Below are 17,577 nucleotides of genomic sequence, written 5' to 3'. Positions count from 1 at the left end.
CCACGTGCCTGTATGACCTCCCTACAACGCCTGGGCATGCTCCTGATGATGGTGGCGGATGGTCTCCTGAGGGATCTCCTCCCAGACCTGGACTAAAGCATTCGCCAACTCCTGGACAGTCTGTGGTTGGTGGATTGAGCGAGACATGATGTGCTCAATTGGATTCAGGTCTGGGGAACAGGCGGGCCAGTTCATAGCATCAATGCCTTCCTCTTGCAGGAACTGCTGACACACTCCAGCCACATGAGGTCTAGCATTGTCTTGCATTAGGAGGAACCCAGGGCCAACCGCACCAGCATATGTCTCTGTAACTAATGGCAGTCAGGCCCCCAAAGAAATGCCACCCCACACCATGACTGACCCACCGCCAAACTGGTCATCCTGGAGGATGTTGCAGGCAGCAGAATGTTCTCCACGGCGTCTCCAGACTCTGTCACGTCTGTTACATGTGCTCAGTGTGAACCTGCTTTCATCTGTGAAGAGCACAGGGCGCCAGTGGTGAATTTGCCAATCTTGATGTTCTCTGGCAAATGTCCTGCACGGTGTTGGGCTGTAAGCATAACCCCCACCTGTGGACGTCGGGCCCTCATACCACCCTCATGGAGTCTGTTTCTGACCGTTTGAGCAGACACATGCACATTTGTGGCCTGCTGGAGGTCATTTTGCAGGACTCTGGCAGTGCTCCTCCTTGCACAAAGGCGGAGGTAGCGGTCCTGCTGCTGGGTTGTTGCCCTCCTACGGCCTCCTCCACGTCTCCTGATAGCGCCTCCATGCTCTGGACACTACGCTGACAGACACAGCAAACCTTCTTGCCACAGCTCACATTGATGTGCCATCCTGGATGAGCTGCACTACCTGAGCCACTTGTGTGGGTTGTAGACTCCATCTCATACTACCACTAGAGGGAAGCACCGCCAGCATTCAAAGGTGACCAAAACATCAGCCAGGAAGCATAGGAACTGAGAAGTGGTCTGTGGTACCACCTGCAGAACCACTCCTTTATTGGGGTGTCTTGTTAATTGCCTATAATTTCCACCTGTTGTCTATTCCATTTGCACAACAGCATGTGAAATTTATTGTCAATCAGTGTTGCTTCCTAAGTGGACAGTTTGATTTGACAGAAGTGTGATTGACTTGGAGTTACATTGTATTGTTTAAGTGTTCCCTTTATTTTTTTGAGCACTGTATAATTTTGAGATTGTTCATAGCCAACCTGTGCCTTGATGACAGCTTTGCACACTTGGCATTCTCTCAACCAGATTCATGATGTAGTCACCTGGAATGCAATTCAATTAACAGGTGTGCCTTGTTAAAAGTTCTTTTGCAGAATATCTTTCCTTCTTAATGCGTTTGAGACTATCAGTTGTGTTGTGACAAGGTAGGGGTGGCATACAGAAGATAGCCCAATTTGGTTACAGACCAAGTCCATATTATGACAAGAACGCACAAATAAGCAAAGAGAAAACGACAGTCCATCAATTTAAGACATGAAGGTCAGTCAATCCGGAACATTTGAAGAACTTTGAAAGTTTCTTCAAGTAGTGTCGCAAAAACCATCAAGCACTATGATGAAACTGGATCTCATGAGGACCACCACAGGAAAGGAAGACCCAGTTACCTCTGTTGCAGAGGATAAGTTCATTAGTTACCAGCAGCAGCAATTGCAGCCCAAATAACAGCTTCACAGAGTTCAAGTAACAGACACAACTCAACATCAACTATTCAGAGACTGTGTGATTCAGGCCTTCATGGTTGAATTGCTGCAAAGAAACCACTACAATAAGACTTGCTTGGGCCAAGAGACATCCACCGTGTCTTTGTGAGACACAGAGTAGGTGAGCAGATGATGTCCACATGTGTGGTTCCCACCGTGAAGCATGGAGGAGGAAGTGTGATGGTGTGGGGATGCTTTGCTGGTGACATTGTGATTTATTTAGAATTCAAGGTACACTTAGCCAGCATGGTTATCGTAGCATTCTACAGCAATACACCATCTCATCTGGTCTGCACTTAGTCCCACTAGCATTTGTTTTTTCAACAAAAAATTGACCCCACACCTCCAGACTGTAAGGGCTATTTGACCAAATAGGAGAGTGATGAAGTGCTGCATCAGATGACCTGGCCTCCACGATTTCCCAACCTCAACCCAATTGAGATGGTTTGGGCTGAGTTGGACCGCAGAGTGAAGGAAAAGCAGCCGACAAGGGCTCAGCATATGTGGGAACTCCTTCAAGACTGTTGGAAAAGCATTCCAGGTGAAGCTGGTTGAGAGACTGCCAAGAGTGTGCAAAGCTGTCAATAAAACAAACGGTGGCTGCTTTGAAGAATCTAAAGTCTAAAATATATTTTTATTTGTTTTAACACTTTTTTTGTTTACTACATGATTCCATATATGTTTTTTAATAGTTTTGATGTCTTCAATATTATTCTACAATGTAGAAAATAGTAAAAATAAAGAAAAACCCTTGAATGAGTAGGTGTTTCCAAACTTTTGACTGGTACTGTACATGTTATTCAATAATTTCATCTAAACTTGCTTGCAAGCGTCTACATAGCCAGAGCTAAAATAGAACTTGGTTCTATTTTTGACGCATGACACACTGCAATTCCCATCTCCTCCTTGGTTATTTGGAGCATATACCCACGTGGGTGATTGAAAGGTGAACTGAGGTCCACATTTCAGTCCAGTTGGTGTTGGTAACGCACCTTAGTTGTTTGCCAACCTCCATATAAAGTCCAAAGAAGAAGACTGAAATTGAACGAGGAGAGATTACTAGAAACTAACGTGGTTGACTTTTTTAAATCCGTGGATTACTTGTGGAGTAGAGGACCGTATGCATTTCAGGTAAATCCGCCACCTCATTAGGAGCATGCCCAGGTGTTGTAGGGAGGTCATACAGGCACGTGGAGGCCATACACACTACTGAGCCTCATTTTGACTTGTTTTAAGGACATTACATCAAAGTTGGATCAGCCTGTAGACCTCCATGGGTTGATAATTTGATTTCCATTGATCATTTGTGATTTTGTCGTCAGCACATTCAACTATGTAATGAAAAAAGTATTTAATAAGAATATTTCATTCATTCAGATCTAGGATGTGTTATTTTAGTGTTCCCTTTATTTTTTTAGCAGTGTAGTTGGTTCAGAGTATGTTTTGATATCTCAACCTGCTTGTCCTGATTCCATCCGATGTGGATGCACAAAATCAACATGCGTGCCAGGTCTAATCAGAATGTTAGGTCTATTGGCACGCACGCGGCCCAAATCATGGCTTCCCAAATCAGCATAAGCCTATGCACTTGTGATTTGAAACAATCCACAGCTATTTTTCAAAGATGCTTATGATCCACAGTGGCTAAGTCATGCTCTCTGGTGAAGTATTTTGAATAATCTTATTTAGACAGGTCTAATTTATATCATTTCTGCAAATTACTTTCGGGGAATCCAGCATCTGAACCGTGCACTATGCACCCGCTAACTTTCCTTTCCAAATCGCAAGTGACTTGAACCAGAGATCTATATATAGTAACAAGATGCTCATGCCTCCGAGTCTTTGTCCCAAAAGCGGGATTGCAGGCGACAAGCTTAGATCTGCATATTACGCCCATAGAAACGCATTGGGCTTATTCAGAACAGGTTTTTGTGAGAGTGAGCCCTCTCGTTTCGTCTCTTCTGCTTACATTAGCGAGTGAAACAGTGCCCCTCTGTCTTACTATATGTAGGCCATGTACCTGATGCTGTCTGGCCAGAAAGAAATAATGACATGCCATACTCCTTTGGTCCAGACAGCATCCGGTATATGGTCTACACATACGGAAAGGGCACTGTTTCGCTCGCTCGGATGCTTTATCTGAGTCTTTCTGTCGGCGCGCGTCTCGGTAAAATAAATGATCAATATTTCAAAATTCTATTTGGACTGGCAAGGAGGAACGGGGCAGCCCATAACACCGGTCCTGATATAGGCTTAGAATGGAGAAAATGTTTCAGAAATAAGAAAGGAAAGACTGCGCAAGAAAAAATGAACTGGAAAAAAAAGGATATAAAGGAGGTTTGAAGTGGGATAGTCATGACAGATGGAGCCAGTAATGGGTACTTAGCAAGCTTCCACATTACCACTCTTTTGGGCTATCTATCCTCCTATCATTCCTTTCTCCATCCCTCTCTCTCTGTGCTTTTATTCCATCCCTCTCTTAATGCAATGTGATGCATCCATTCTACAGCACTCTTAGGGTGAGTGAAGTCTGGGTTAGTTCTCACATTTCAGACCATTTTATCTTCCACCAGACGCCGTTAAATGAATCTATCCCTCCATTACAGGGGAAAGCATTCTGAGAGTAAACAGAACATTTAGAAAGGGCCCTCTTTCAGTCAGTCATTTCCTTTTTCCCACCCTCAATGTCCTCTTTGTAGGATAAGTCTGCACTAAAAACAACCCCATTACATTATGCGCCATAAATGCTTGTTTCAAATTCAGTCGTTTTTAATAGGCTTTCCTTTCATGCATTTGGAGAAAACAATTTCTTCCATGTACAGCACATAACTGGAACTCCTCTCTGGTGTGGCTGTCATAAAGTTGTTTTCTGAGACAAATCGTGCCAGTGTTTCCTAAGGGTTTCCCATCAAACGACCACAAGAGTCAGCTGATGCATAATGTCATATCTTCCTGACGTTTAACACATTTTCCAGGCTCTAAATAAATCATAACTGTCACTGGATCTACTGCTCCGCTTGCTGTGTATGTGTGTGCAACTAAGAACAGGGATTTTCTGGGAATGGACAGAAGCTCTACTGAAAAGGCTGTCATTCATTCGCTGTTTGATGCTCGTCTCCGGGTAGGAGTTGCCCTCAGGCACATATCTAGGATCAGCTTACCCTCACCAAATCATGACCTTTACCATTAGAGGGAAAATGCAGAAACTGATCTTAGATCAGTGTCTCTGAAAACCTTTATTTATACTCTGTTTAGGATCACCAACATGCCAACATACATATTGGCCCTTTTACGAAAGCTGATGCCCACTTTACATAGAATTTGTGGTTGTTTGGTTGTACAGTGTATCAGTCATGATGAAAAAATAACTGCGTACGCCCAATGCCTGAATCTAGATGGTGCATATTGCTTCACTGTCATTGGCCAACAATATAATGATGGTTGAGAAACTACTGTGCAATAACAATCAACCCAAATGTTAAAGATGTGTTAAAGGATGTGTCGACATTGTCTGATTACAAGCAGTTGCCAAGCAGTGACCTTGTTCATCAAACATCCATCATATTCTGTTGTCAAGACCAAATCAAGTTATAAACCATTCACCTATATGCAACCTCTGACCCTCACTCCACATTTGCAACTGTCCACCAAGAAAAACCAAGTCGAAACCAGCCCTGCAGGCTCTTAAACCGATCATATCCAGAATGAAAATATCATAGTAGCATGTTACAATCTCTCCAACCCTTCATGTGCAGCCATGCTCTTTCCCTCTCCATCCATTCACTTCTTCCTTTAGGGCAGCAGTCTCATACCTTTCTATTGATCGGCTGTTGGAGCATCAACATTCTGGAATGAGTGTCAATTAGACAGCTCCTCCTGCCGTCTGTCTCTGTCCAGAGGAACCACAGCACATCCTAAAGAGGCTCTCACTGGCTGCTTGCTTTCCTCATACACCCATTTCCCAAATTTCCCTTCTATACACGGCTTTTAGAGAAGGGAGAGGGAAATAATACAACAAAAATATAGATTTTCTTCAAGTGGCTCCCTGTCGCCATTTATGGATTTTCTATACCGCATGCCAAACCGTTTGGACTGGCCTGCTGAAACATCTTCCTTTTGAAGTGTAAGTTGGTATGAAAGTTTTTTTTTTTCTTGTTTTTTTGAGGGGACGGTCTGAAGTACACGTTCTGTTTGTGAGAAATACAGATACTTCAAAGAAAACACATGCGGGTACTTTGAAGTTTAGTGCATTTTCTAAAGCAGACAGATTGAGAAAAGTGTTGAGGAGGAATGCTTTTTTTATTCTCCATTCCATGGTCTATACATCTCTAACCAATTCTATAAGAGGGAAATGTTTTTGGGATTGGATATTTCCTACTAAAAAATGTAGTCAAGGGGTAAAGGTCCTCCCACGGAGTAACCCCCCCCCCCTTTCCACTAATACAACTGTGGCATTGCATGTCAATATCTAAAGTGGAATTCAAAAACACACCATTATGCCTAGATAATGGTGATCAGCATCATAGGAAGAGTAGCTAATGGGAATTGAAATAAACAAATAAACACTATCCAACAGGCCATTCTTGTCAGCTCAGCCAGGCATGAGGTGTTGAATGCTCAATCACCTTTATTAGTTATGTGGCCGTATGCAATAGCAGACTTGCTACTCTTGCCTAAAGGTTATTTTGTGCCCTTTTCAAATGAATCCAGTCTATATTACAAACATTGCCTCTAAACTTGAGTAAAGGTTATTCTTTTCATATGAATCCCACATAATTCCCACAGCGGTCTGTGACATTTTGTGGCTATGATACATCTGTTGTTTTACTCAATATACTATTTAGCAGAGCATATTTACTGCTCTAACTTCGGGAATGTCTGCAAATATTGACACATTTAGTTCACCTCAAACACAGTCTTCGTCTCAGCCTTCTCAGTGTGGGAGACTGATTCGTCTGAGCATAATACCACCGCATTAGTAAACCAAAACCATACCGGAGATGTACTGGTATGTACATGGTAATAACATTCAAAGTATCTTATCTTAATGTTAACATCAGAATATCATAATAACAGCTATTGTACACAGCTCATACCATTAAGAATATGGTAATTGTGTTAAATATGCCAATTTCTAATATTCTCATTCTAGTTTACCATTGTTTATACGGTTTGATTCAAATTTTTCATTCCATTATCCCACTGGCCTGTGATTATCCCAATCCCTGACTGATGATTGACATGGGATTTTTCCTGGTCTCTGGCACCTGTGACGGTGGGTTGATATTAAGAGGGTTCAGAGATACAGACATTCAAGGCCAGGCCAAGTGAAACAGACCTGACTGTCAAAACTGCAGACTGTGAGTGTGGAACACTCTCACCACAATCACATTGGGATTATTACTTGATATGCATCTTAGCCTGGGAGACAACAAAGGGCAATTCTGATGTCGGCAATATTGATTGATGCACTCTCGTGTTCCCAGAGCTAATTTTAAACCCAATGCTGTCGATCATATGATCGAAAGGTTTTTCAGATGAAGTTGTTATTGAGTGATTGAAATTGTTGCCATATTGCTTTGTCTTTTGCAGGGAAATATGACCATATAAATATGACCACCTCTTAATTTGCAAATTACAAATGGAGAATATCTGTTATATTTGTACCTCCTTTAGAGACCTGCCCTTTAAAACAATAGTTTGATACCAGAAGCATTGCTTACCACAATAACATGAATCTTCCTCAGGACCTTCTCTTATTGCTCTCCAAATATTATATCATTGATTTATATTATAGGCAAAAAGCTGTTTGAATTTTTAGAATTCTATTCCGTTATTATCTTTATTTAGTTTTAGTTAGGTGTCCTGTGCTGTGGATGTGTGGTTGGCCTTTGGGGGGAGGTTACAGTCAGTTGGTGGTCGGGCTTCCTGGGCTCTCCTTCCCTTCTCTTTCTGCTGCATTTAAAGGGAATCTGCGGTGAATGAACTCTATGAAATTACTTCACTCGGTAGCAGATAGTTCAGTGTATTCATAGGACCTTTCCAATATGCTCCCAGTGAACCTTGGCCCTTGGTGCAGCAGTCCATCGTCTGACTAACACACTCCTTTGGCAAAACCAGCACATTCACCTCTATTGTATGCTGGGAGATTGTTCCTTCAGATCCCATTACTGCTCCTGCTGCCAAGACTGAACAGTGTCAGGAACATACAGGACAGCAACCAGTTGCAAGTAAGTAAGTAGCATTGAACAAGGCTTCAAGTATACCCGCTGGACAGGACACAAGTCTATCGCCTTCATCTCCTTCATACTAAGTGCCAAACAGAGATGCATTGCGGCACAGTTTTATAGTATTTGGTATGACTCAGCCAGGGATCAAACTCCCAACCTTCCAAACTCAAGGCAGACACTCTAACCGCAAGATTAGTTGGTAGCATAGGCTAAAAGCTGGTGAAATAAAAACTCCTATCAAACCTGATGTCAATTTGCAGATGCGTTTTATAATTTAGTTTGTCTCTCTCGTTACAAGAACTATCTGAAACAGCACAGTGTTGCATTGTTCAGCAGAGCGTACAGTTGTAGTAATTATCAACAGTGCTTTCGGAAAGTATTCAGACCCCTTGACTTTTTCCACATTTTGTTACGTTACAGCCTTATTCTAAAATGTATTAAATAAATAAAAATCCTTATCAATCTACACACAATATCCCATAATGAAAAGCGGAAAATGTTTTTGTTTGTAAATATAAATAAAATACCATATTTACGTAAGTATTCAGGCGTTTTGCTGTGACACTCGAATGTGAGCTCAGGTGCAGACTGTTTCCATTGATCATCCTTGATGTTTCTGCAACTTGATTGGAGTCCACCAGTGGTAAATTCAATTGATTTATATAAGGTCCCACAGTTGACAGTGCATGTCAGAGCAAAAACCAAGACATGATGTCTAAGGAATTGTCCGTTGAGCTCCGAGACAGGATTGTGTCGAGTCACAGATCTGAGGAAGGGTACCAAAAAATGTTTGCAACATTGAAGGTCCACAAGAACACGGAGGCCTCCATCATTCTTCAATGGAAGAAGTTTGGAACCACCAAGACTCAGCCAAACTGAGCAATCGGGGGAGAAGGGAGGTGACCAAGAACCCTTGGTCACTGAACTCTGACAGAGAGTGACAATCGGGAGAACCTACCAGAAGAACCTACCAGAAGAACCTACCAGAAGGACAACCATCTCTGCAGCACTCCACCAATCAGGCCCTTATGGTAGTGGCCAGGCGGAGGTCACTCTCCAGTAAAAGGCACATGACAGCACACTTGGAGTTTGCCAAAAGGCACCTAAAGACTCTCAGACCATGAGAAACAAGATTCTCTGATCTGATGAAACCAAGATTGAACTCTTTGGCCTGAATGCCATCGTCACGTCTGGAGGAAACCTGGCAGCATCCCTATGGTCAGTGGTGGAAAAAGTACCCAATCCTTGAGTAAAATTATAGATACCTTTTTAATATAAAGTTACTCAAGAAAAAGTGAAAGTCACCCAGTAAAACACTACTTGAGTAAAAGTCTAAAATGATTTGGATGCAAGTAATTGCTAAAATATTTTTCAGTATCAAAAGTGAAAGTATAAATAATTTATTAAGCAAAGCAGAAGGCACCATTTTCCATTTAATAAAAAAAATGGATAGTCAGGGGTACAATCCAAGACTCAGACATAATTTACATATGATGCATTTATATTTAGTGAATCTGCCAGATCAGAGGTGGTAGGGATGACCACGTGTTCTCTTGATAAGTGGGTGAATTGGACAATATTCCTGTCCTGCTAAGCAACAAGTACTTTAGGGTGTCAGGGAAATGTATGGTGTAAAAAGTACATTATTTAGGAATGTAGTGATGTAAAAGTTGTCAAATATAAATAGTATAATACACATACCCCCAAAAATGACTTAAGTAGTAATTTTAAGTATTTTTACTTTACACCACTGCCTACGTTGAAGCAAGGTGGTGGCAGCATCATAATGTGGGGATGTTTTTCAGCGGCAGGGACTGGGAGACTAGTCAGGATCGAGGCAAAGATGAATGGAGCAAAGTACAGAGAGCTCCATGATGAAAAATGCTCCAGAGCGCTCAGGACCTCAGACTGGGGTGAAGGTTCACCTTCCAACAGGACAATGACCCTAAGTACGCAGCCAAGACAACGCAGGAGTGGCTTCGGGACAAGTCTCTGAATGTCCTTGAGTGGCCCAGCCAGAGCCCTGACTTGAACCCAATCGAAACTCTCTGGAGAGACCAGACAATAGCTGTGCAGCAATGCTCCCCATCCAACCTAACAGAGCTTGAGAGGATCTGCAGAGAATAATGGGAAAAACTCCACAAATACAGGTGTGCCAAGCTTGTAGCGTCGTACCCAAGAAGACTCGATGCTGTATTTGCTGCCAAAAGTGCTTCAGCAAAGTACAGAGTGAAGGGTCTGAATACTTATGTAAATGTGATATTTCAGTTAGTTTTTTAATAAATTTGCCAAAATTTTACAAACCAGTTTTTGCTTTGTCATTATGGGCTATTTTGTGTTGATTGAGGAAGTAAAACAATTTAAGATATTTTAGAATAACGGTGTAACGTAATGAAATGTGGAAAAAGGAACGAGGTCTGAATACGTTCTGAATGCACTGTATGCATCTGTTGGTAACAGATACCTTAAAAAAAGGTAGAGGTGTGGATCAGAAAACAAGTCAGTATCTGTTTTGACCACCCGTTACCTCATGCAATGTGACACATCTCCTTCTAATAGAGATGATCAGGCTGTTGATTGTGGCCTGTGGAATGTACAGATCCTTGTGCCGTGCATTATCATGCTGAAACATAAGGTGATGGAGGATGAATGGCTCAACAATTGGCCTCAGGGCCTCGTCACAGTATCTCTATTAAATGCAGAATTGGGTTCATTGTCCATAGCTTATGCTTGTCCATACCATAACCCCACCGCCACCATGGGGCACTCTGTTCACAACGTTGACATCAACCATATACGTGGTCTGCGCTTGTGAGGCCGGTTGGACATACTGCCAAATTCTCTAAAGTTACGTTGGAGGTGGTTTATGGTAGAGAAATTAACGTAAACTTTTCTGGCAATAGCTCTAGAGGACATTCCTACAGTCAGCATGCCTCCCTCAACTTCAGGCATCTGTGGCACTGTGTTACAAAACTGCACAGTTTAGTGGCAGCACAAGATGCACCTGCGTAATGATCACGCTGCCTAATTAGCTTCTTGTCAGGTGGATGGATTATCTTGGCAAATGATAAATGCTCACTAACAGGGATGTAAACAAATGTGTGCTCACAATTTGAGAGAAATAAGCTTTTTGTGTGTATGGAAAATATCTGCGTTCTTTTATTTCAGCTCATGAAACACTTTACATGTTGTGTTTTTATATTTTTGTTCAGTGTAGATGATTGTTGAGTTGTGAATGTCAGTGAAATGTAGAGGGGCCCAACCAGGCATGTCGCAATATCGCCTATGATATTAAAGCTTTTCTTCTACGTATCCTAAGTAATGCCATGGATTCATCGTTTTTTTGGGGCCAAAATAGTGAACTTGGAGGCAAAAAAAGGGATGCATAATGTAAGATGCAAACCTCATATTTTAAATGAGTATTAGATTTCAAAACCTTTGACTAACCGCTACGCCATGGAGTTTTGATTAACAATGTGGGAGAAACTTCTATATTAGGGATGGGAAACCTTGATGGGGATTAGGGTCACAAAAAAATTGAACTCATCATGACGGGCCGCAGTGGCACTCGGGTCTGCGTACCCCCATCCATACCCACAAATCCAGTCAGACAGCCCTAGTCTTTTGGGGGCCCTAAGTGAAATGTTTTAATTGTACCTTGTGTATTCTACTATTTTAACTCCCAACAGTAAGTTGAGACCTCGACTAAGTTCAATATTGGGAAATTGATCCAATTGAGCCGACTACATCCCTGTGCTATATAAACACCAGCCGCTGCTATTTAATACTGACCAGCAGATGCTCTTAATATGCATTGTGCTTAAAGCTCTAAGTAATGAACCATTACAGGTACTCAAGTACTTCTGTTCACCTGATTTTGAATTCCTCAGAATCAAATGTCGAACCCCTTTATCTTCCAAAGTAATTATCTTCGATTATAATCACAGCCGTATATATCCCCCCCCATGCAGACACATCGATGGCTCTGAATGAACTTTATTTGACTCTTTGCAAACTCTTTGGGAATCCATTTTTCCGAAGGCTGCATTCATTGTAGCTGGGGATTTTAACAAGGCTAATCTGAAAACAAGACTCCCTAAATTTTATCAGCATATCGATTGCGCAACCAGGGCTGGAAAAACCTTGATCACTGATATTCTAATTTCCGCGACGCATATAAGGCCCTGCCCCGCCCCGCCCTCCTTTCGGAAAAGCTGACCACGACTCCATTTTGTTGATCCCTGCCTACAGACAGAAACTAAAACAAGAAGCTCCCGCGCTGCTGTCTGTTCAACGCTGGTCCGACCAATCTGATTCCACACTCCAAGACTGCTTCTATCACGTGGACTGGGATATGTTTCGTATTGCGTCAGACAACAACATTGACGAATACGCTGATTCGGTGAGCGAGTTCATTAGAACGTACATTGAAGATGTCGTTCCCATAGCAACGATTAAAACATTACCAAACCAGAAACCGTGGATTGATGGCAGCATTCGCGTGAAAATGAAAGCCCGAACCACTGCTTTTAATCAGGGCAAGGTGACCGGAAACATAACCGAATACAAACAGTATAACTATTCCCTCCACAAGGCAATCAAACAAGCTAAGCGTCAGTATAGAGACAAAGTAGAATCTCAATTCAACGGCTCAGACACACGAGGTATGTGGCAGGGTCTACAGTCAATCACGGATTACAAAAAGTGAACCAGCCCAGTCACGGACCAGGATGTCTTGCTCCCAGGTAGACTAAATAACTTTTTTGCCCGCTTTGAGGACAATACAGAGCCACTGACACGGCCCGCAACTAAAACATGCGGACTCTCCTTCACTGCAGCCGACGTGAGGAAAACATTTAAACGTGTCAACCCTCGCAAGGCTGCAGGCCCAGACTGCATCCCCAGCCGTGCCCTCAGAGCATGCGCAGACCAGCTGGCTGGTGTGTTTACGGACATATTCAATCAATCCCCATCCCAGTCTGTTGTTCCCACATGCTTCAAGAGGGCCACCATTGTTCCTGTTCCCAAGAAATCTAAGGTAACTGAGCTAAACGACTACCGCCCCGTAGCACTCACTTCCATCATCATGAAGTGCTTTGAGAGACGAGTCAAGGACCATATCACCTCCACCCTACCTGACACCCTAGACCCGCTCCAATTTGCTTACCGCCCAAATAGGTCCACAGACGATGCAATCTCAACCGCACTGCACACTGCCCTAACCCATCTGGACAAGAGGAATACCTATGTGAGAATGCTGTTCATCGACTACAGCTCGGCATTTAACGCCATAGTGCCCTCCAAGCTCGAGACCCTGGGTCTCGAACCCGCCCTGTGCAACTGGGTACTGGACTTCCTGACGGGCCGCCCCCAGGTGGTGAGGTTAGGCAACAACATTTCCACCCCGCTGATCCTCAACACTGGGGCCCCACAAGGGTGCGTTCTGAGCCCTCTCCTGTACTCCCTGTTCACCCACGACTGCGTGGCCACGCACGCCTCCAACTCAATCATCAAGTTTGCGGACGACACAACAGTGGTAGGCTTGATTACCAACAACGACGAGACTGCCTACAGGGAGGTGGTGAGGGCACTCTGAGTGTGGTGTCAGGAAAATAACCTCACACTCAACGTCAACAAAACTAAGGAGATGATTGTGGACTTCAGGAAACAGCAGAGGGAACACCCCCCTATCCACATTGATGGGACAGTAGTGGAGAGGATGGTAAGTTTTAAGTTCCTCGGCGTACACATCACAGACAAACTGAATTGGTCCACCCACACAGACAGCATCGTGAAGAGGGCGCAGCAGCGCCTCTTCAACCTCAGGAGGCTGAAGAAATTCGGCTTGTCACCAAAAGCACTCAAACTTCTACAGATGCACAATCGAGAGCATCCGGTCGGGCTGTATCACCGCCTGGTACGGCAACTGCTCCGCCCACAACCGTAAAGCTCTCCAGAGGGTAGTGAGGTCTGCACAACGCATCACCGGGGGCAAACTACCTGCCCTCCAGGACACCTACACCACCCGATGTCACAGGAAGGCCATAAAGATCATCGAGGACAACAACCACCCGAGCCACTGCCTGTTCACCCCGCTATCATCCAGAAGGCGAGGTCAGTACAGGTGCATCAAAGCTGGGACCGAGAGACTGAAAAACAGCTTCTATCTCAAGGCCATCAGACTGTTAAACAGCCACCACTAACATTGAGTGGCTGCTGCCAACACACTGACTTAACTCCAGCCACTTTAATAATGGGAATTGATGGGAAATGATGGGAAATATATCACTAGCCACTTTAAACAATGCTACCTAATAGAATGAGTACTTTACGTACTCTATATCATCTACTGCATCCTTATGTAATACATGTATCACTAGCAACTTTAACTATGCCACTTTGTTTACATACTCATCTCATATGTATATACTGAACTCGATACCATCTACTGTATCTTGCCTATGCCGCTCTGTACCATCACTCACTCGTATATCTTTATGTACATATTCTTATCCCTTTACACTTCTGTCTATAAGGTAGTAGTTTTGGAATTGTTAGCTAGATTACTTGTTGGTTATTACTGCATTGTCGGAACTAGAAGCACAAGCATTTCGCTACACTCGCATTAACATCTGCTAACCATGTGTATGTGACAAATAAAATTAGATTTTTCGACACAATTTGGTGAAAGACCCAGATTCTTCAGAAAGCCTTGTTTTCCCATCAGAAGTTGTTTCACAAGCAGTTCTCCAGAACATCATAATGAAATCATCATCAAGCTTTGATGATTTGAATCAGCTGTGTAGGACTATGCCAAAAAACTAAATGTGCACCCGTTGGGGTCCCCAGAACTGAGTTTGAGAAACGCTGCTCCAGATCAATGAATAGAGGTTATTCTACTTGTCCAATGACACTCTTATTCTACACTGTCCTTCAGTAGGATTTGTGGAATTGAATCCCATCTGGGCTAGCTTGGGACTCTTTTCTTCACACAAGTGACTGTGGGCGTGTAGAGTTAAAGAACCATGTCACACTATGGGTTTAACCATGAAACGCTAGTTCTCCTGAGGACATTTCCCCTCTTACCTACTCCTGTATCAAAGCAGCTTTCCTTCTGTAGTAATGTCATCATTACAATTTCACAGTCTCTTCAGAGAAACCATCCCTACGGTTTTATGCCGTCCAAGGCGCAGTCTCAGATATGCCAGCGTTGTGGGTGTAGGGAAGAATGGAGTGGGAAATGGGCTGATGGAAGAATAGAAAAGGAGGAGAATGTGTGATGATTCATCCAATATCTGCCTCCTCTGTGATATGTCACCCAACAGAAGGGATATTGTGTCAATAGCATGGTGAATTTGTATAAAAGACACTCCAACTTAACATGTTGGTCTGTTTTTGCCTTTTAGTGTCATCTTTGAATACAGGGAAATGTTATAATCAATAGAATTGTATGGATGAGAGAGTCACCAACAAAAATATCCCATTCAAATCAGCCCTCCAGCTATTTTTGAGCATTTACTGTTGAAAAACAATATCCCAAGTGTAAATACACGAATGTACACTTTAGGGTAAAAAAAAAAAAACGTATTGAGCAAAATAGTGTTTTTGTTGACAAAACTGCAAACTTCAAGGAGTAGGCCATTCAAGGAGTTGGTCTGATGTGATGTAATCGGCCTCCCCTCATTATTGCGGGAACAATAGAGGAGCAATAGATGGAAAAAGAGCTAATCATTGAGGTGAAAGGAGACTGGAGTGCCACTTTAGGGCCCCACTGTAAGTTCCTAGAGAGATCTTGGACATGTAATCAAGACATGAGAACATTTTGTGTATGATGTGTAGCAACCTAACAATGGTAGGCACATTAGTACAGTAGGCAGCGTTTCTTACTGAGTATGTTGAAAAGAGGAGTTTGGGAGCTGACTTTCATGCCTTTCGACCTTGGGAGTCCATGGCAACCCTTTTAAATTCAATATGGAGAGGTGAGTAGGGAGCGAGAAGAGGGAGGAGGGAGAGAGAGCGTGTTAGATTGAGAGAAAAAAAATCATCTCATCATTCCACACATGATTGCAGCAAAATGAGTTGAGACAGAAAAAGAAAGCAGTGAAAATCTCAAACCAACATGAATCCCTTCTCTCATATCTAGCCCCTCTGTCACTGTGTGGTGTGTCTCATCGCTTCTACTTTGCTTTATCTTGCAGGAATTCACTCAGCAGCCCGGAGACCTGAGCGCCCTGAACCCCCCCCCCTGTGAGGGATCTCCATAGGCAGGGTGGTGAGGAGCACAGTGGGCAGAGGAGTGCATACCACGTTGGTCAGACCATGGAGTGAAGAGGAAAGAAGGAGATGCATATGTAAGAAAGGAAGAGGAGATATCCTTTGAAGAGCCATCTAAATTATTGCTCCTATTATAATTGAGTGCTTCTAAGAGCAAAGCAACATGAGAGGACGCCTGTTCTGTGCCCACTGCTTCAAGAGGTATTATTAAGATTAACCCTCTGGATATAGAGTAGACTAGTGTTCTTTGTGATCCTGATTCCGCTGGTTTCTAGAGTGTGTCTTGATTTGTGTCTGGGCTGTGGTCATGGTGTCTCAGCCCCAGGGGTGTGCTCTGCATCGGACTGGCAGGATCTGTCACAGAGGCAGCCTGATCAGGCTCTTACTCCTTCTTTACTGCTCTCTCACGGCCGCCCAAGCCGCTAAACCCAAAGTCCCGAGCGGCACACACCTCAACTCCATTCGCATCGACGGGGATATCTCCCTGGGAGGCCTGTTTCCCGTGCACTCCAGGGGCAACGAAGGCAAGGCCTGCGGGGAGCTGAAGAAGGAGAAGGGGATCCATCGTCTGGAGGCCATGCTGTTCGCCCTGGACCGTATCAACAACGACCATTCCCTGCTTCCCAATATCACGCTGGGGGCGCGCATCCTAGACACGTGTTCCCGGGATACCCACGCCCTGGAGCAGTCACTCACCTTCGTCCAGGCTCTCATCGAGAAGGATGGGACGGATGTCAAGTGTCTCGGCGGGGGGGCACCCATCATCACCAAGCCTGAGAGGGTGGTGGGAGTCATCGGAGCCTCGTCCAGCTCTGTGTCAATCATGGTGGCCAACATACTGCGGCTCTTCAAGGTAAGGACCACACCTTGCTACTTGTGTGTGGTTGTGGTTTGTTTGCAGTGTTAGTGAGTATCTGATGTATGTACACTGTGGTGTTTGTTCTGTGTTGGCTCTAGTTGGGAATGTTATCCTCATTCCTGGGAAAACATTCTATTCTCTGTTCGAGCACAATTTGGTTCCCTGATATTTGGAAAGAAGAGCATGAATAAATAATGACAGAGACATGTAGCTCAGATTATGGTGCTTGTAACGCCAGGGTTGTACGTTCGATTCCCACAGGGAACCAGTATGAAAATATATGCACTCTACTGTAAGTGACTCTTATCCAGAGCGACTTACAAATTGGTGCATTCACCTTATGACATCCAGTGGAACAGTCACTTTACAATAGTGCATCTAAAACTTAAGGGGGGTGAGAGGGATTACTTATCCTATCCTAGGTATTCCTTAAAGAGGTGGGGTTTCAGGTGTCTCCGGAAGGTGGTGATTGATACCGATCCCGTGGTTTCCCTGATTTA

General features: G+C 43.6%; 1 protein-coding gene across 1 annotated transcript in view; it reads left to right on the top strand.

Moving 5' to 3' along the window:
* Positions 1 to 17,577, top strand: part of LOC124031612 (metabotropic glutamate receptor 4-like) — a 390,640-nt gene that overhangs the window by 58,357 nt on the left and 314,706 nt on the right. Inside the window, exon 2 of the mRNA XM_046343076.1 lies at positions 16,143 to 17,071. Within this exon, the coding sequence (XP_046199032.1) occupies positions 16,526 to 17,071 (546 nt within the window). The 5' untranslated portion in view covers positions 16,143 to 16,525. The remainder of the gene's footprint in view (positions 1 to 16,142; positions 17,072 to 17,577) is intronic.

The sequence above is a fragment of the Oncorhynchus gorbuscha genome, linkage group LG03, assembly GCF_021184085.1.
Source record: "Oncorhynchus gorbuscha isolate QuinsamMale2020 ecotype Even-year linkage group LG03, OgorEven_v1.0, whole genome shotgun sequence".
In the NCBI taxonomy this organism is placed as follows: Eukaryota; Metazoa; Chordata; class Actinopteri; order Salmoniformes; family Salmonidae; genus Oncorhynchus; species Oncorhynchus gorbuscha.
The sequence above is the reverse complement of the archived record's forward strand: the minus strand, read 5'-3'. Positions and strand labels throughout refer to the sequence as shown.